Genomic DNA, 21016 nt, shown 5'->3' on the forward strand with positions numbered 1-21016 from the left:
TAGCATGCTGTAATATCTGAAAAAACAAACAAAACACTTTTAACGTTTAACTATGCATCTGGCATAGACGGATGCCCGGTATGCCCAAAGTGATCTACCCAATATAGTCATTAGTTTTTTGCTTATTTGATCTGTATCGTTACTACCTTGAGAAAAAGGACACCAAATAGTTAAAAAGGACACAACCATAATTTTATTTGCTCATAAACCAATTGTTCACACTAGATAGCTACTCTTAGTTCCTCAATTTTCTTCCTATTCGTCTACAGGTCTTCGTTTAATTTAATTCCTTTTTCTTTTGTTTCTTTTATATGCGATTAGAGACTACAGTTTACACAGCATGCGGTAGTCACTAAAAAAAGCAACACTTTTTCACGTTTGACTATGCACCTGGCATTGATGGATGCCCGGTATGTCCAAAGTGATCTACCCAATATAATCATTAGTTTTTTGCTTATTTGATCTTTATTGATACCACTTTGAGAAAAAGGACAACAAATTTGTTTTCAATTCATTTTGTTCACTATTATATTTTGAGAAATAACATATAAAATGTCTTCTTTCTGTCAAATTGTATCTTGTATATTTTTCCTTTTTTTCCCATAGGTGGGATGAAATGATCAGGAAAAGCTAGAAGATATTCTCTGTACCCTCAAGGATTATTATTATTATAGGTTGACTCACAGAGCATAGTCGATCCTCAGATCATAGAGGCCTTTTGCCTCCAACCCTCCCCCCAACCTAATAAAATCAATATAACAAAAACAGTCTATGGTGCTCCCTCGGGTGTGGTATTTTGACATAAGGCTTCCCTATCCTCGTTTTTTTCTTTTATAAGAGCCGTCTTCGGTGGTGTCAGCGTCTCCACCATTGCCTTCTCCCCTCCCGAGAACTCTACACGCCGTCCATCAAAAAGAGAGGGGAGAGTCCCTCACTAGTCATTTGCAGCAAGCGGTATTTGATTCTTAGAACCAGTACTAGGAAGAGAACTTCATTCTCCCATCTTGTATTACTCCTCAAGGGACCTTTTCTTGTGTCATAAATAACACTGCATATATCCATGGAATCAAACCCCCTCCCCGGTATGATTTTGGCAGCCATTACTGGTCAGACACTGAATAGGACGGCCAGTAGCTGAAGAGTGACTGAAATTAGCAGTAGTAGGCCACTATCTCAGCCTGCTATTCTAAGCAACACCTCGAGAAGGTTGACACTACTACCTTCTACCCTTAGGGATAGTTTTGGGCTCCACATCTTGAAGGATTTCGAAAATAACAGATTAAAACCAGCAAATCAAGGTTCGACATAATAGCCTACCTTTTAGGGACATTAGACGATTTTTCTCAGAAAGGATACATTTGAAGGTCGAAGTATCCAGTAATATAGAATAAAAAAGCAAAGAAAAGAAAAATATGACAGGGGTTTTGTAAGGCCAACAAAAGTACTGGACGAAACAAAACACTCGAAAGGACAGTCATCTCTCTCTTCTTCAGCGCTATAAGAAATTGGAAGGAAACAAGTTCCCATTCTCTGAATGAAGATGGGAACAATTTATTAACTAAAGAATTCAATACCCCTCTTTTATCAGCGGGAGGATGAATAGAAGCATGATTTACCGCTTACGACAGAAGAAAATCAGGTTCTATCAAAAGGACTAAAATTTTCAATCACACCTTCAGATACTCCCTATAGTGGAATTTTTCGCAATAGGGCAATACGTATATGTTCACCACGGTTTCTTGGCTCAGATTTTGACCAACTCAGATATGTCTTATTTTGAAACGGGTACCCGAGTTCTCTTATAAATTCTATGATCGAAAGGCATATTAAGTAGTTTACAAAAATGAACGGAGACAACTCAGATCGAAAAGAAAAATTGGGGTATCTTGGTCTTCCTTATATACAAGGATTTTCTGACCAAACTGCCCGAAATCTAAAGAAAAATAATATTTTCATTTATTATAAACCTGATAAAACTACTAATCACAAATGAGTCACGATAAATACCCCGTCCCTAAGTTTAATTATTCTGGTGTCTACAAAATTCCTTGCTGCATTTAAAAAGTGATTTTAAAATATGTGACTTGCTTTCTTTTTTTTTGTAACGAGAAGGTGATAGATTACTCATCTTAAGAAAAATCCCGTGTCACTTTCACAATCACAAAGGGACACGTGTCCCCAGCCCCTCAGATCAAAAAGGGCTAGTGCAAAAGAAGCACTAATTAAAATTAGACAATATCTGATGTAGTATCTTACCGAGTTAGCGAATTGAGTTTTCACCTAGCGAATGCAAGGTATTTTTTTTTTCCATTCACTCCACAGTATAAATATTAAAATATAAGTATAAAACATAACACAGTATAAAATGTAAATATTTATGTTGTGATTCGGTCACGAACGAATAGCATCGTTTTTTTCTAATCGTAGAGTGAGTGGACAAGTTTCGAAATAAGCGTTTCACGTTGTTTGGTTTCTAGATCTTTTTAATTCTTCTGGTTTTAGATTTGTTTTTTTTTTCTGTTTGCGTTCCATGTTGTTTTATTCGGTTTGTTTCGTTCACATTTTGATTCAGAAAATGTTAATGTGTTTCCTCTAATTTTCTCTTCAGCGCTGAAGAAGAGGGGCGGTTGTCCTTTCTAAATGTCCATTTTGTTTCGTCAAGTTTTTTAGTTGGCCTTATAGAAGTCCATTCTCGCTTTTTTTTTCTAATGTTTGCAATGACAGGCCAACATGGCTTACAAAATTCACTTTGTATCCAGTAATCTGCGAACTCTAGCAATTTCCACTGAATATGTCCAAACTGGTAGGGTCCTTTTCACACGAAAGAGGGAGCATGATTTTTCTTTTTAGTCACCCCATATGTAGAGGTATCCTTAGTGAGTTCGTTTTTATTAGCACGCGAATAAATGTTTTTAGGTCATGATTGATCCCAAGTAGAGGGGGGATTTGGGCCATTTTTATGGAGCACCCAGCGTAGATATGTTCTTCAGTTTCTCATTCCAGTATAAGCCATTAGTTTTCCCTTAATTATACTAAAATAGTTTCTCCTTTTATACACAAAGAGGATTGAATTCTTCTATTCTGCCAGTCTTATTTGCTTCTATTGAGTATGCTTATATACATGCTCTGTACTCGCTTTCCTTAAGTAGGGTGAAGTTTAGCCGAGTTGAAATAAGATTTTGACACTGAATAGTTGGAACCGAGTGTCCAGAACCGGATTTATAGTTTTGACGCTTCCCCTCGTTTTTGCAAGATTTTCGGGGAAATCCCTGAAAATTCGGGGATAGTGAAAGCACTGAACAGAACGCAACTGATGGAGCTAAGGATAATGAAAGTGAGGTGATGCCGAGCTCTCAGCTGCCACTCTTGGGAGACATCTGACAGTTTATAAGTGGCCACGGAATTCCTCTGTTGTTTTAAAGTCACTTTTCTGTCATGGCAGCACAGCGGCGGAGTGCAACTGGCACTTTGACGATAAAGCACATCAGTCCAGTTTTTTCAAGAGAAAAATCACTCAATGACAGCTTTTTGCGCCCCACTGCCTGGGCCTGGTGGGCCTATTGGTAAATACTGGCCTACGAGTGTCCAGCTAGTTGAGTCAACCCTAGAACTTATTTTCTTGTTATTTTTGTTCCTGTGAGTGAAAGAGGCAGGGGTTTCTCAAATAGATTTTTTTTAAAAATCCCTATCACCTCCTGAGTTTGCTAGTTTCCCAATTCTACGCTGTGGCCTAAATCCTATATTCAGAAATAAAAAAGGTTTCAGTACTAATAATGTTTAATTTCCAAAGAAAAAAATTGGTTCAAAGCATCTAGCAATAAATTTCAAAAGGCACTAGAATATTTAATGGGATTTCAAAAATCCAAATAACAAGAGGGTAGTAAAAGGACGGTTAGTAACCGATCAACGAATTGTCATTAGTTAAAACAAGAGAAAACATAAACGCCATTAACGATAGTAAAAAGCTTACAAAACACATTCAACTTCTTGCAAAAACAAAAAGTGGAATCAAGAGAATGGAGAAACAAATAAATATAAGCGATAAAGCACTATTAGTATGAAAGGCAATGTATTAGGCAAAGTAGAAAATGTTATTTTCAAACGCAAACACTAACTGTTTTTGTGTTTGCTATAGAGTTTTTGCGTCTTTCGAAGAGACAGCAAAGAAGCTATTAAGGGCATTGAATAATCGTTACAGATTTGGAAGATCATCTTAAACTACAGTGCCAACAATCCGGGCCTAAGTCAGAAAGGATGAAGGGAGGGGGACAGGATAATACTTGCTTCTACAATTTGGTTTCAAAACTCGACCGTTAAATTTTATGAACTCAAAATTTTTCTTTCGTTTTACTTTTTATTTTATGCTTTTCTTCTATTCTCAGCCCCAACTGAGATGTTTTTTTTTTACTCTATTCATGTTTATGTTTTTTGTTTCATGTCATTTTTTTTATGTTTCTATGTGTTATTATTCTACTTCTCAGTTGAAAAAGAAAACAAGAAGTCAGACTGGTCAATTTCATGATTTCAAACTTTTTTTTCTTCCAAGGGGGGTGATCCCTCTCCTCCTTCCGAGCTTCAGTTGTTGGCAAAAAATAGAGAAAATTGAAATTCGGATTAACTGGGAAGAAAAGAGAATAATAAACAAAGGAATTATCATTTCATACAGATAAGAGGTGTTTAAAATTAAGTTCAAAATCGGGATATGCTTAATGCCCCAAAGGCCTGAGAAGTGATAAATCCAAGGCTTTTCTGGCTGATTTCAGAATTAATTAGAATAAGGCGCAAAAACTCGGAAAGATGATGGCAAAAGGTTCCATTTCTGATTTTTACCAAATCAGATTGGTAATTTTATATATCTGTCGAGACATAATCTTAAGTCACAGAAAAACAATTGTGGATGCATATTACCCCTCCAAATAACTTCACGCAACAAACAATGAGCATACAGTAGCAACATTAACAAACTTTTTTTTCCAAATATATATATATATATATATATATATATATATATATATATATATATATATATATATATATATATATATATATATATATATATATATATGTATATATATATATATATATATATATATATATATATATATATATATATATAGATTTTATTAAATGTAACACGAGTAGAAAGCCAGAGTTACAGATTAAGTCCATTAACAAAAAATAGATATGCAAGCAATCAAAATTCTGAGATTTTACAGATAAAATCTCCATCCTCTACCCGATTGAAACTCAGAATAAGCTAAAATTGTTTTTTTTTTTATTAATTTTAAAGATTTTATGGAATCACGTTTTTTCCAAGAATAGCGGAATGCCCTCTCCTAAAACGAAAGCCTGATTTATCAAATCAAATAGTCTCATTTCATTATATTTCAACCTTTACAATATTCTCTGCATTCAACAAATCTGAATTATAACCATTTATTCTTCCCCCTTTTACTGCGTACATTTTCATTTGTATCGTTTTCTTCTTTTTGTTTTTGGCTTAAGTCTTTGATAAAATATATGACTTTATTTTTTGACACAAAGATTTTCTTATTCATATATTTCGAATTTAAATTGAAATTTCGGTGGAAATGGGTGGATTTTGTGGATACTATCACATATTACTTTAACATCCTGCAATAACTTTTAAAAAACTCGAAGCATTTTTTTAACATCGCTTTTGAAAAGCATCTCTAGGTTGTTCTTGAATATCAATGTCTTTCCAGCACGGTTCAAACTTAATCCGAATCTTTTTTCACTTAAATTAAATCCCTCCTCCCCATGATAGTCATTGGCTGAGTTTATGCATTTGTTTTTATTGCTGAATCATAAAAACACAGATATTTGAAAACAAAGTTGCGAAAAGTGCCCTGAACTCTGATTCAACATCATCATTTACTGAAAATGCCGTTTTGAAGGTGGCACAAAATATAATTGCATGATAATATCTTTGTAATTAGGTTACTTTGAAACAGCTGTCAATATGTCCGCCAATCCCGAAAACCCCAGCACCCAGCTTCACGTAGGCTTGGACAAAAAGACACTTGTCCTTCGATTGAGAAAGAAGAATCATTCAGCCCTCACCAGGCATAAGCAAATAACAGAACCAAGCGGCTATTCGTGATGATATTATATATATATATATATATATATATATATATATATATATATATATATATATATATATATATATATATATATATATATATATATATATATATATATATTTCGGGGGGAGGGGGCTGGAGACAATACACCCTAAGCCTCGTGCAATCAAGAAATTACTTCTATTCCTTAAAGTAATAATAATTATCTCTCTTCTTTTTTATTGGGCTCATAAATAATAACTTTAAAATCCAAGAAAGGTTTCCAATTTAGAAGCACTTCAAAGATAAATTCACATTAAAAAAAATATCATTCATCAGCAAATAGGTAAATACAATTACTTAAAATCCTAAACCTCAATAATACCAGGACCCATGAAAAAGATGTAATATCTATAGCATGCTTTTGTCTTTGAACTGTGGCGTAGCCGTTAGAGGAAGGGCATGGGGGACAGAGAGCACTATACTCAAACCTGGAAAATCGTGCATTAACATAGGCACAGCAAATAGACATGCCCCCCCCCCAACAAATTTGAAAACAATTTTCTCAATATAATCATATTTTGCTTTAACCACTTCACTTACATCCTATGCAATAAAAGACACAATCAGAGATGATTTAAGATAAAAAGCCTCCTCCCCTTGATGTGTTGGAAAAAATTATATTAATATATTTTATTTTTGTCTCAGCACTCAAAATATGTTAAATTACTTAATGAATATATTACAAAAACACCAAATTTAAGTAATGATCTACATTTATCTCACCCATTGTCCGCTTTTTCTTTTCTGAAAAAATTATAAACAACACTTCAGCATCGATACATAAAATAATATCAAACCATATAATCTCCCCCCTCCCATTCTTAATTAAAAGTGAAATTGATAGGATTGGAAAAACAGCCCTTACTCTCAAATGGATTAAAGTCTTTGAAAGGAAACTCTGATTGCACCCTCGACTTCTAAAAAATATTCGAGGCAAAACGTTGTATATACAAAAGTGTGGAAATTTGTTATAAATAATGATCATTAATGATATAATTTAATCGTTAAATTAATTATCATTAGATCAGTCCAGTTAAGCAGCTATCATCTAAATAAATTCAAACTTCCTTTTGATGGGTTCTAAATAAGTCACTTATAATTACAAATTCCATAAAAAAGCACCAAATTAGAGGCAACTTAAAATTAAATATACACCCGAACACAAGGACATGGGTATAATTAAAGAGTATTATAGAAGCTACTTAGTCACCAAGTCACAGGATACAGATTAACACTTACATATGTCCGGATCACACATATACTTAGGGTTGCCAATACCAGCACAAGGGCTATCCCCCTCTCCTTCTTTCTATATATCACACTTTCAAGATCCATCTACTTCTGTATAGAGATGTAGAGATTGTTTTTTATTAATAAAAGATCTGGAAAGTAAATAATAATTCACCTAAGGTATAGCCTATGACTTATAAATGTATGAATACTATATATATATATATATATATATATATATATATATATATATATTTAGTAGAATGATGTCAGGGATTGAACTAGCTTTTTACTGGCTACAATGGCGTGAATTTATGAACATGGGATGGGGAAAAATTAAACTTTTCAAAATCTAGGAGGGGACCACTTGTTTTTTTTTCCTTAAAAAAAAGGCATTTTCTCACGAAAATACAAAAAAGTGTTTTTCCAAACCCAGGGTGGGGGGGATGCCCTTCTCCCCAATTGGCTAAACAGCATGTCTAAAAAGGGTAAGCTAAAAAGTGTTTTTGTTTTGTTTATATGGAACTATAACTATTACTATAACTATTACTATAACTATAACTATTACTATTTATAATATTACTATTACTATTATTTATAATATTTATAACTATTACTAATACTATTACTAATACTAATATTAATATTACTAATATTACTAATATTAATATTAGTAAATACTAATAATATTACTAATACTAATATTACTAATACTAATATACTATTACTAATATTTATAATATTACTATTATAACTATTACTATTACTATATTACTATTACTATAACTATTACTATAACTATAACTGTTATAAGACTATAACTGTGTTAATATCAGGTTCTCCCCTCATCCTATAGTTCTGTTTTCATGCATGTTTAGATACAATTCAAGGTGTAAGAGCTCCACCTTGCGTCTGAACTTTGCCAATCAATATAAACCTGGCAATTTAAGGGGCTTGTACTTTTGAATATGCCTTAAATCTGATTGGTTGGAATTCAGGCACAAAATATAGCTCTTGCAACTACACACATAGGAGTAACTTTCAATAAAGTTTACAAGTTTTATTTGAAGAGCCATTAATAATTTTCCAAAATTATGTTTTTTTTTAATGGAATATTTTGATTGCACATGTCCAATGTATTACTTGTCTTAGCCATTAGTTTTTTTGGTCGAAATTTGCATATCAGTCCCAACTTTCCTTTCTCTTAGTGCTGACATTCATGTAAGGGTAAGTTTTCATTCAAGTGGAGGGTTTTAGCGGTAATAATAAAGAAACTATGTTTTCCCCCTTTTTTAGATCCTTTATTGTACAGTTCTTTTTTATTTAACTTTTTTTTTCATTTCTTTTACAAAAAAAATTGTCTTAGTTAACAGTTACTTTCCTAAGGAACGACAAAATAGATTATTCAGATGCATACAATAACATAGTATTACATTTTTAGCTTTAAGTTTTATTTAAAAGAAAACATCGACAAAATTCTAAAAAAAAAGAAACTTCCCACAAAAATTTTCAAACCGTATTTTCGCCCCGTTTAAAAATTACAAAATGTCCAAGGCATCCTATAATTATGAGCAAGCGAGCCAATACGAGTAAAAGGCACTGTTTTCAGGGCTTTCCAGGGTCTTAGCGTAATTTTAAGTATTTATGGAAAAGTGGCGCCAATTCATGAATATTGAGGCAGTGGGGAGGGGGCAAATTTATTATCTTTCAAAATCTAGGGTGGCAATTTCGTCGTTTTATTAATCTTTCCAATGGAAATACTATAAAAGAAGCATTTTCAATGAAAATACCAAAAAAGTATACTTCAAAAAATCTTTGGGGATCAGAAAAAATCAGAGGGGACGCCCCTCTTTTTCAAGCATTGAAATAAGCTTTCCTGCTATGTTGAAGTTGCGTACATACTTTCACACAGAGAGGAGGGATAGCTGTTAGCGCATGCCTATACGTAGAATTTATAACCGAACATTTTGAATGGGCCCCGGTAAATTTTTGGGCGAATATAAAAACTGATGAAAATAATAATCCATTAGAATCATAGGGGCAAAAAAGTAATACTTTGTACATCCTCAAAATAATGGACATTTAAGGTATTTGTCAAGGCTACGTTAAGACACAGAAAATGATTATCCAAGCCATTAATTATCCTTCCAATGATGCAACATTACGCATTGAAAGTAAAGGGATGAATGTTCTACCTTCGAATACTTAAAAGAAAACTTGACTTTTTATGTTGCAATTAATCCAAATGCACTAGTTAGAAAGGTATTTCTCAAAAAAGTGAAGACACGTAATAACAGAGACTAGAAGTTTGAATTTCCAGAAATTCAGAAAAATTTCCATATTTCAAGTACAAGACTAACTGCATACAATTAGAAGAGTTAAGAATCTGATTTACTTTATAATTTGATGAAAGGGAAGGGTTGTGGGTCCAAAAATTGCTTAGGAATAGGTATTCTACAAGTACTATGAGCCAGGTGCGTTCATGACCCTTCGGGAGGGTTTTCTATAATGGTTGTCCTTATATTAGTGCTCCTTTTTCTTTAAACTGTTTTGTATACTGCTTTTCCCTTTTGTTTTGTGTGGTCATGGCCCCATGAGGCTTTTAATGTCAAATATACATTCAAGAGGGGAATATTTCACCTTCCAGTATCGGCAATACAGTCACAACAGAAAAATTTTGTCTACAAGACACCCCTCTTGGGATTGGATTGCTCTTCAGCTATGACTTTATTTTCGCATATTTCTTTTTTAATTTCTGTTCAATCTGGATCCCTCCTTTCCTTTCGTCAATAATCAAATTAGCCCAAACTCGAAAATAAAAAAGTTCTCCCTGGTCTTGTATATCCTCATTTGCTTGAGCATGGAAATGTTAATTAAAGTGCATTAAAACAATTAAGCAAATTGGACAAATATTAAATTCCTTTTTCCATTTTCAGTATTCATCTTTATTTTAAACACGAAATGATGAGTGTTGACAAAAAAAGACTATGAGACAGGTTCAGATACATACGCAGGATGGAGGTGGGGAGGGGATGTCTTCGGTCGGTGCCACTTAACACATCAAGGCATTCATAATGTGTTAAAAAGTCTTTTATTACTTATATTATTTGCAAAATTCAGCATTGTATTGAATTTGCCCCCCCCCCCCCAAAAAAAAAAATCAACACGAATTCTAGCTTATGTGATTGATAGAGCTGATGGTTTAATTTGTGAATGATGTTCATGTAAGTTTACGAATATACTGGTCACCCCGGGCTCGTAAAAAGACACAAACCTTCACATAACAAAAAGAATCTGGTCAAAGAAATTAGTCCCAAACATTACAATTCAAGGCTTCAAATGAAATAAAAAAAATTAAACTATACACACAACTACCAACAATCTAATAGAATTTACAACGTTTCGTAATAATTTCTTCTTTTTTGACAGTCAAAGGAAAGCATTACACAGAGGGAAAGCTTATAAACATCCTGAAATTTAAGGGGGGAGGAGACCACAAGCCCAAAAGATTCCCTCCCGCGTACAAGCCTAGTCGTTAACACTTAAACTTAATATCTTGAATACTTTAGCTTTCCCTATTCACACAAAACCAACTTTGAACACTTAATATAACACCTCCAGGTTAAAACATCTTAGGGGAGGTAAAAAACTTAAAAATCAGAACACAAGTCTGATTGATATTATTTTAGAGGCTAAGAATATTTTAAAGGTAATTAAAAAAGAAAAATATGAAGGCACCAAATATTTCCTGAACTCCAAAATATCAGATACTACAGGAGAAAAAGAAAATCATGCTTAAAAACCGCTCTGAAACCCGTAACAAGGCTATTTGGCACGGAGCAAATTAACCCATGTCCTACTTTTAATTAGCATCCGCAACCAGATAGAAATATCTCCCTTAGAAACTGTCAACAAATTCCTAAACATCAATGTATTTGTTCTACATAGTTGGCGGGTATCATTCCATTTTGTCCGGTTCGTTTAACAGTTCCAGTCATCCAGCCTTCATCAATTGGTGTACAATTTATTATGATGTCGCCATCTAAGAATGATACTTCATCAGTGTCTTGCGCGTCATAATCGTACATTGCCCGGAAAGCTTGCTACAGAAAAGAAAAGAAAAATTAAAATAGAACGTTATTTATACATCATATATTATACTATAAGAACGTACTATAACAGAATACAATATGCATATTTCTACAAAGAGCATACAATGGTAATATAAAGAATATAAGAAACAAAATTGAAAGAATACAAATTTAAATGGAAAATGAAAAATCCAAATCATTATGGTGTCACAATCTAAGAATGACGCCTCAGTGCCCTGCGCGATGTAATCGTACGTTTTCCGGAAAACTTGCTACAAAAAAAAAAAAAAATAGAAAGAACAAACTGTTTATACACCATATATAATACTATAAGAATGTACTATAATAGAGTACAACATGTATATTTCTACGAAGAATACGCAAAGAAAATATAATGAATATAAAAAAAGAAATTGAAAGAATAAAGATTGATATGGAAAATTAGAAAACGTGATATTATAGTCACCATCTAAGAATAGCCACCTCAGTGTCCTGCGCTTCGTAATCGCACATAGCTCAGAAAACTCGCTACAGCAAGAAAAATTAAATTTAAAGAATACGCTGTTTATACACCATATACTATACATAAATTGTATATTAATAAAATACAACAAGCATATTTCTAAAAAGAATACGATAAGAAAAAATAAAAATTGATATGGAAAATCAAACCATAAAACGTTATGGTGTGACACCTCAGTGTCCTGCGCATCGTATTCGTACATTGCCCAGAAAGCTTGCTACGAAAAAAAAATATAGAAACAATTCTAAAAAGAATATATAAGGAGGGTAGGAAGAATATAAGAAATATACAAGAAATAAAATAATATAAATTGATAAATAAAGTTAAAAAAATCATTATGGTGTCACCATCTAAGAACACACTTCATCAATGTGCTGCGCATTATAGTCGAAGATTACCCAGAGAAACTAAAAAATAGTAGATATACTATTTATATCCTATACTACGCGAATAAACTATAACGGAATATAATATGTATATAGATTTCTAAAAAGAATCTATAAACAAAATAGTAAGAAATTAAGAGAAAATGGAAGGGATAAAATGATATACATTGATAAAGAAAGTGGATAAAAATCAGTATGATTTCGCCGTCTAAGAATGGCATTTCATTAGCGTCCTAATCCTTAGTTTTACATTGTCAAGAAATATTTTTAAGCTGTTCACAAACCGAGGATCAATAGGACAGTATAGGTTAGGAGAATAGAAATGTGAGAAAATATACATATGCGAACACATTTTCGTTTTGTAATTATTGGGCTTGTTATTTTCTTTTTTCTTCTTTTTTGTGTAATTATTGTGCATATCTGCTTATTTTATGAATTTTAAATATTTATTCTTTTCTTACATTTTCCGTCTTTCCCTTTTCTTTTTTCTTCTTCTCTTATACTCTATTTGTTATTGTGCTTACAACGGTTCATAAATAAATTCAATTAAATATTTGACAGCCTTATATGTAGCAAACTGGTTTTTTATTAAATAATGTGCATACTAGCTTACCCTTAGATGCTGGCTGATTAGGTGATTCTACAGCAAACTAATTTTAACACCCAGATTCTTACATTTTTCTGGGGGTCCTTTGGACTGATCTTAGTATTAGGGTTCCCTATTCTCTCCTCTGTGCGCATATACATGCATAAATCCTTATATCCTATGCATACTACCCCAGAAAAACATAAGAGCTACTTTTAGAGTCTTGAGATCCAAAATTTGTCCATGTTTTTAATTGCTTAAAATTTCACAATGAATAGCCAGTCAGGTAGTATTTAAATTTGAAAACAAAGAAATAAATATAATATACAGTAAAGCTCTTATGCGTAGACAATTCTGAAGGAGAATATTATTATAAAACAATTCTTACTTCACAATATGCACAAAATTTATATTTAACAGATTCTTTGGCATGCTTCTACCTTAATTCACGTTTTGCCCAGTTTTTTTTTGGCTTTTTCTTTTAAACAAATTATTTTCCTTTGTTCCTTTTATTGTGTTCCTTTTATCGTCTTCCTAATATTCACAATAAAGTGCTACCTATTGTCTCATTTCATCAAGGAAGCGCTTTCAGGTTTCCCGCAATTGTCTTTGCTTTTGCAGTAACGATACGAAATGACTAAGAAGAATGTGGCTGAACATTATCAATTACTTTAAGGGAATTCGTTAACTTAAAATAATTTTGTGAGCCTCAGCGTTGGCTGACCATCTCAAAGACAAAGGGCCCATTAGTGAATTCACCCAGGGGCTAGCCAGAATAGAGAACTATTAAGAATCTGTGCTTTGACTATGAAATTTGATTGAAAAGACCATGAAATTTTATATCTCCAGTATCGCCAGTATCCAGTATCCAGTATTTGGTTTTCAATCAAAGCAGGTAGCAGCACCGTAGAGAATTCCCAAAGCTGCCAAATTACTCAAATGATATTTCCTTTGAGTTAATATTTAGCGTTACACAGAGGGAAAGCTCATAAATATCCTGAAATTTCATGAGGGAGGGGAAGACCACAAGCCCAAAATATTCCCTCCTGCGTACGATCCTAGTCGTAGCCACCCCCAAGTTTAAACCTCTCAGGGGAGGTAAAAACTTAAAAATCAGAACACTATTTTGATTGATATTAATTTAGAGGCTAATAATATTTTATAGGTAATAAAAAAAGAAAAATATGAAGGCACCAAATATGAAATATGAAATTGGAAATATTAAATATTTAAATATGAAATTATATATCTCAGTATAGCATGGTTTTCAATCAAAGCGGTTAGCACCATAGAAAACTCCCAAACCTGCCAAATTACTTAAATGATATTTCCTTTGAGCTGATTTTTAGCATTTTTCTAGCGAGCGTGCTAAAACCATTTTAGGGACTTTATTTCCTCATAATTCTGCTCGGTTTAATCGAAAAAACAAAATTCACATTTCTTAATGACGCAATTTTAAATGCCTTCTTTTATAAACAATTTTTCGAAAATCTATTCTTCTTAAATGATTACTCCAACCTTTGAAGGAGTAGATTCATAAACTTAGTTTTAAGCCTACACTTATACGAACATTTATTAAAGTTCTAAAGAGTTTGGCCTTTATTTTAACGTTTTAGGATGAACAGAGGAGACGATATGTCATATAACGCAGCTTTAATTTGATCAAAATAGAGAGTAAAGTGGCCAAAATCCAAAACTTAAATTAATAGATTTTGCACTTCTCATACATTAACTTTCAATTATACAAATCCCCTAAAAAACAACAATGTTGTAAAAACCACCCGCAAAAAAAGCAAACCCAAAAAACTAAAATAGACAGTTTCATTAAGACTAAATATCTTTTATCTCTGGTACAAAATAGAAGGAGTTAAATTGCGATTTCTATGAAGTAGATGTTGACTTTTAGTTTTCTGTCGTTTATTCGGATCTCTTATCCAAGCTCTTCAAGTTCGCTCACTCAATTCTAAATAATTTGGCAACACAAATTAAAAAAGTTTATAATGGACGAGATAGGGTGATACTTGAAGGTACCAACCCCCCTTAAAAGCATACAAACATTATTTAGATCTATGCACCTCCTGTGTAATTAAGGGGAAGTGATATGGACCACGAAGAGCTATTGGAAGCACAGAAGTTTAGAAAGATAAGAAATCATCTTAGTTATAACGGGTAAATAATTGCTTTTTGAGCACAACTTCCTTTTATACTTGATCACTCTTATAATCAAACAGTTCGTGGTAACGAACTGTTAGTAAGAAGCGATGCGGCTCAATAGTAACCGAAGCTCTAAATAAAGGAATTTTGATACCAATAGATAGATCAAAAGAATCGGATCTTTATGCTGATTTCGAATATATGGCTATGAGCCTGGTGATAATTGCCTGATTTTCGAAAAAGGACTAAAACTCCCAATGAAAAATCGAATTCAGTGCATCAGAAAACGTTACTGTAAAGGTTTCAAGCTTCCATCTGGAAAAATGTGGGGAGAATTTTTCGTTGGGAGGGAGTTTCCGGGGGGTAAACTTTTTAACAGGAAATTTTAAACTAGGGGAACTTGCAGATCTCCTATGCGAAGTTCATTTTTATATGTCTTGTTCTCTCTTTGCCGACTCAATTTAAGCGTGAACTTTTTAAGAGTAATTGCCCGGGGTAAAATTTTAGCGGGATTGAATTGTCTAGAGGATATTTCCGTGGAGGTGGAGCCATATTTTCTCACATTGTTTAAAAAAAAATGATCAGAAGTTAGATAAAAACAAACAAGCTTTATGAGGGTAGTTGCCCCCTCCTTAACACCTCGCTTTTACCGCAAAAACTTGATTTTGTCTAACTCTTTAAAAACGACTCCTGAAACACAAGGGTCTTTTAATTAAAACAATAAAAAGCATTTTTAAAGGTACTAACATTTTTTAGCGTAAAGAGCGAGGTGTTAAGGAGGGGGCAATTCTCTCATATACGTAATAATTTCTGTTCGCTTTGGGTTTTAATGTTGCTCCTTACTTTCAGTTTAAAAAAACTTGTTTTTATTTATTTAATAAGCCTAAGAAAAGAGAAAAGGATTGAATTACCACTCAGTACTGCAAACTCAAATAAAAATTAATTTAAAAACTCAAAAATGTAAACTCAATTCAAATAGCAACTGAAATGACATAAACTTTTTCTCCAGCCGTTTAAGAGGTTAATTTCACAAAACCTTACAAATAATTCCGCAATTTTAGCAGGTCCACCCTCTCGGGTTTAAAATTTTGAATGGTAATTTGGTCGCAACGAACCAAAAATGAAATTCAAAAATTTTCTGTTTCCAGAATTTCAGTGAATCTTTTCAAAAAGAACAAAATTATAATGAGAAGCTTTGAAATTCTTTTTTGAAGCTTAACTCTTTGTCAATTAATTGGCCATTCAAAGGCTTCTTTTCAACTCTTAGATATGTTTTATCATCTTTTGTTGTAAACTTACTTATAACGTGCTTTGGAATACTGTGACGCCATTTATCAAAGCCCGTATAAAGCCAATGCAGGCCGTGGCAAGAAGTGGTTGCCTTCATGGGTAGAATGCAGTGGCCCCAGAAAATCAACCTATTTGCCATATGTAAAAAGTTACTTACTTACTTACCATATGTAAAAGTTATCTTTCCAAGTAAGGAATGTTTCAACATCTCATTGCATTAGTAAAAAAAAAAAAGAAAAAGAATTTAGTCTTTGCCCTCAACTAAAGATTTAATCAATAATTCTAAAAATAATATATTTATAGGGAACTTTAAGGAATCCCACACTCATACTTTAGAATACATGTCCTAAATTTGCAGGGAAGACCACATGGCGTGAAAACACATTTGGAGTAAAAAGAAAGGTACCAATTCTAAAAAGAGCAAATTAACTGAAAATTATAACAATTATAGTAAACACCTTGAGATTCTGGGCCTGAATATCCCTCCCTCCTTCGTAAGCGCCCGAAATATTTATAAAGAAAAATGTTTTAGTTGGAGGGGTTACATGCTAGTCTCCCAGTGAACATAGATAGGACCAAGTGCTTTTGTTGACTCCTTCCCAGCAGTTATCAGGTTGGGTAAGACTGGGTAATCACATCTCAAGTAATCTTTGAATTTTTTAAAATTCTGTTAAAAAAAAAATCGTAAAAAATTTCCAAACTTGATATTTGTGCTGTAAAATTATATTACAGGAGAAAATATCATAAGAAAGAGTTTCAAGGAATCTGGGACTTATGACAAGTTTTCTGGGACTCTTAGCCTTGGAAGGGTGTAAAGAGGGAAGCATTGAATAGATTAGGGCGGAGGATAAGCGTGTGGACCTGTGTTGGCTTCAAGTGGCCTAGTGTTGCTATATATATATATATATATATATATATATATATATATATATATATATATATATATATATATATATATATATATATATATATATATATATATATATATATATATATATATATATATAACTTCTTGCTAAGCTGTTCCCAACATGAGGATCAACCTGACAATATAGATGAGGGAGATCAAAGTGTGATTGAACATACACACTGTCCTATTGGGGTTAAAAAACATCTTAGTAAACCGTTTTTGGCAACTACATCAGAAGTGGGTTAAAATGTCTGATACAACCTTTGGACGCGAGAGCAATTATGCGCTTTCAAGTCATTCCTGGGCATTTGAAGGAAGACGAGGAAACCAGGCTTCATGATCCACACCAACGCCCACAATTTTCCGAACAAAAACCTTTCATGGTTTGAACTTCTTTTTTATGACCACACTTGAATGCAGGTGGGAGGGGGGCATATTCAATCTGATTCGATCAGGAAATCAAATTTTTACTTATAAGAATAATATCCGGTAAGAGAATGAATGATTTGAAAATGATAATCATAAACTAAAATAAGCCAAATTGGTATTTAAAGTAAAAAAAATTCAACCAAATAGCAATGAAAACAATTTTAAACGTGTTTAAAAATATTTGCCTAATCCATGCACTGAGCGCATTTATATGTACATTTATAAACTGGAAACATCACTCTAATCCACTGGTTCCCAACTAACTTTGAGCCACGCCCCACATAGACATTTCTAAAATGCTAATCCCCCCCCCTTGTGACACTAAAATTTTGTTTTTCAAAATTTTACGTGTATTCACCTCAAGCAAGATTTAAAGGCCATTAATTTGGTGTCGTTTTTTGGGGCATATTTTATACAAATGACCCGCCGTGCAAAAAGTGGGCTAGCAAAGTAGTAATTCTACTTGGCAATTTTCAAATCTTTTGGCAGATTTTGTCTGAAAATACTACTTTTACATATACAATTTTTTTTTTTCAAAGAAAATCTGTCGAAACACAAGTTGTGTTGCTAAAATGTCGGCAGCCTTTGGAATTCTGTCGAATTCTGCTACTGGCAACTTTGGAACTTTTTTCATAACTGCTAATGACAAATATTTTCAGAAAACAACCCCCTTTTTTTTACAATATATAACGTCATTGCAATACTATCATACATTTTCTTTTACTCTTTAAATGCATTGGAATGTGACGTAATTCATATGAAATCTATTTTTTATTTTTTCAAAATTAAAGGTCTAAATTATAATCAGCCGAACGGTGCACATCCTGCCCATGACCCGTCGATGGGGTCAGCGTCCCACGTTGGGGATCACCGCTCTAATCGTAAAAAAGATTAATACTTACTCCTTGTGGTTTTCTTTGCATCGACCCCTGATTGTAAGGTTGATATTGCTGTTGCTGCAAGTATGTCTCCTGCCTATAGTTATTCTGATACTGTGGCTGACTCTGCTGATACTGTGCAGCCGGATTTGTTTGATATTGTGGTGGTGTAGGATTTGCCTGATAGGCTGGTGACTGATACTGTCCCTGACTTTGATACCCCGTTGGTTGATTCGATTTCACTTGACTCTGTCTTTGACCTGAATACTGTTGGGAGACCTGCTGTGGAGGTTGATACTGGGCAGGGGGTTGCTGATACTGATTGGTTGACTGTTGCATATAGTTTTGTTGACGGTAGCCAGATACATTATTTGGTGTCGGATATTGCTGCTGCTGTGGCTGTTGAACACTCTGTGACTGAGAATACCCTAAATTTCAAATAAGAAGACATTCAATTTAAAATTCAGGCATGGGATGAAATGCACCGGATACTTCTATCCAAATTATCCAGAATATATAAAGAAAACATGCTGCTTATCAAAACCATCAACTCGCAAACTACACACCAGGAATTAACTTTGTGGGGCGCTTTCATCTGTAAACGACATAAAAATTTTCGGTGGATCCTAATTATTGTGGGTCACCGTTACCCAGTGGTTCTTAATCTTAATTCTTTCCAGAGCAAACCAAAGGGTGAATTAAGAGGAACGGGGTTACTTTCTCACCCCGGAAGTTTTTTTCCGAACGTTAATGGGAAACCTAGTATTTTCCCGCTTTCCTAACATATTTCCGCCGACATTAGAAGTCTAGTATAAAGTCTTTGGTTCAGAATTATTGATAAAACCTCTATCAGCTATCATCCCACACAAAAGGTGTAACTACCTTACATGATTTTAATTTTTTTTATTATTAGCTTCTAAGCCTGCGCACGTGGTTCCTGAACTAAGCGAACCGAGGGCAAAGTTTAGCCACATGTCAAGCCGAGCCGCAGGTCGTTTTCCAGATCTGTTAATTGCTTCAAAATAGGCGCTATTGGCAAAAAGTAAAGAGCCGGAATCGTAAGATTACGTGAGAATTACTTTACCTTAAGTGATCTTCAATTTTTTTAATGTTTGAATTTCTATGTTTATTATCATCAAGTAGTAACATAAGCAAATTTAATCTTTTCATTTTGTCCTTACGTTCATCGCCATACTTCGAAAACAATAGTAAGTAGACCAAATTTGATTGATTTTAACTTGTGTGTGTGTTCGTGTGTGTGTGTGTGTGTGTGTGTGTGTGTGTGTGTGTGTGTGTGTGTGTGTATGTGTGTGTTATATTTGTTTTTGAATTTTGTTGATAAATGAAAATTTTGCAAAAATTTGGCCCGAAAATTTTTGGGAGACAAGGGGAGGGGAGAGTTAATCAATATTTTGCTTCAGGCGCAAGAGATGTCAGAACCACCACTGTAAATTGTGAACTTGGTCAGGTTGAGCTCTGGTTCATGTGTTATATTCCCTGGAAGTAACATTTCACCAATTCATTTTTCTAACAAGTTCAGAAAGTAGGACCTGACTTAATAAATGACCACTTAAATAATAGAAGTAGACCTCACACATAAGTCGGTAGGTGCATTCCTAGCTCCAGGAAATATCGAAAAAATACCCTTGAATGGCTTGAAATATTCCCATCGCATTTTTTTTCAAATTTACTTCAACAGAGAAGCTTTCTAACTTTCAAGAAACAAACCTAAAATATTAATTATATAAACCTAGTTCTTCTCTTTTTATAGTTTAAATAAAAGAATAAAAAAAGGACAGAAAAATCGTCAGCTAGACCTTTTTTTTTCTACTTACAAAAGGAAGGAGAGGTTGACGGCAAGGTTTTCAACGCCAAGAAACTGATTATAGACAATGAGACTGCTTTCCCAATGTGTAAAGTCATCACAAAATCAGCGTATTTCGTCATTCGTGTATCAAAAGGTCGTATCTCCATAGTTGTAAATTTTAAGAATAGCAAATAAAAAACCTCATAAACTTTTTGTTTCCCCTCCGATAACCGTAAAACAAAAACAGATTGAGATGCAAAATCAATACATATGAATCCGTTTTGTTTTTTTTTTACAGTTATCTGAGAGGAAATAAAAAAAATGTTATTTATAGGTTTTTATAGGATTCTTATTTTCTCTTCTGAAAATTTACAATTATGAAGATACGACCTTTTGATATCCGGCTAGCAATTTGTTCCGATTCGAGTTCGATATCATGCTGATTCGATCTAAAGTAGCTAAAACCCATGAGCAGGGGAGCAAGGTTTAACCCCCCCCTGAAAAATTTAGCATCTTGAAACACGTTTACGGCTTCAGTTTAAGGTTAGTTTATAGACATTGATTGTCAAGAGCTACGATGACA

General features: G+C 33.4%; 1 protein-coding gene across 1 annotated transcript in view; it reads right to left on the reverse strand.

The window, feature by feature from the left end:
* Positions 1-10517: 10517 nt before the first annotated feature.
* The window catches only part of LOC136037545 (LIM and SH3 domain protein Lasp-like), a 96523-nt gene continuing 86024 nt past the window's right edge, over positions 10518-21016 (reverse strand). The window contains exons 14-15 of the mRNA XM_065720268.1: positions 18651-19054; positions 10518-11482 (exon numbers count right to left, since the gene is read on the reverse strand). Coding sequence (XP_065576340.1) covers positions 11306-11482; positions 18651-19054 — 581 coding nt within the window. The 3' untranslated portion in view covers positions 10518-11305. The remainder of the gene's footprint in view (positions 11483-18650; positions 19055-21016) is intronic.

This window comes from Artemia franciscana, chromosome 17, assembly GCF_032884065.1.
Source record: "Artemia franciscana chromosome 17, ASM3288406v1, whole genome shotgun sequence".
In the NCBI taxonomy this organism is placed as follows: domain Eukaryota; kingdom Metazoa; phylum Arthropoda; class Branchiopoda; order Anostraca; family Artemiidae; genus Artemia; species Artemia franciscana.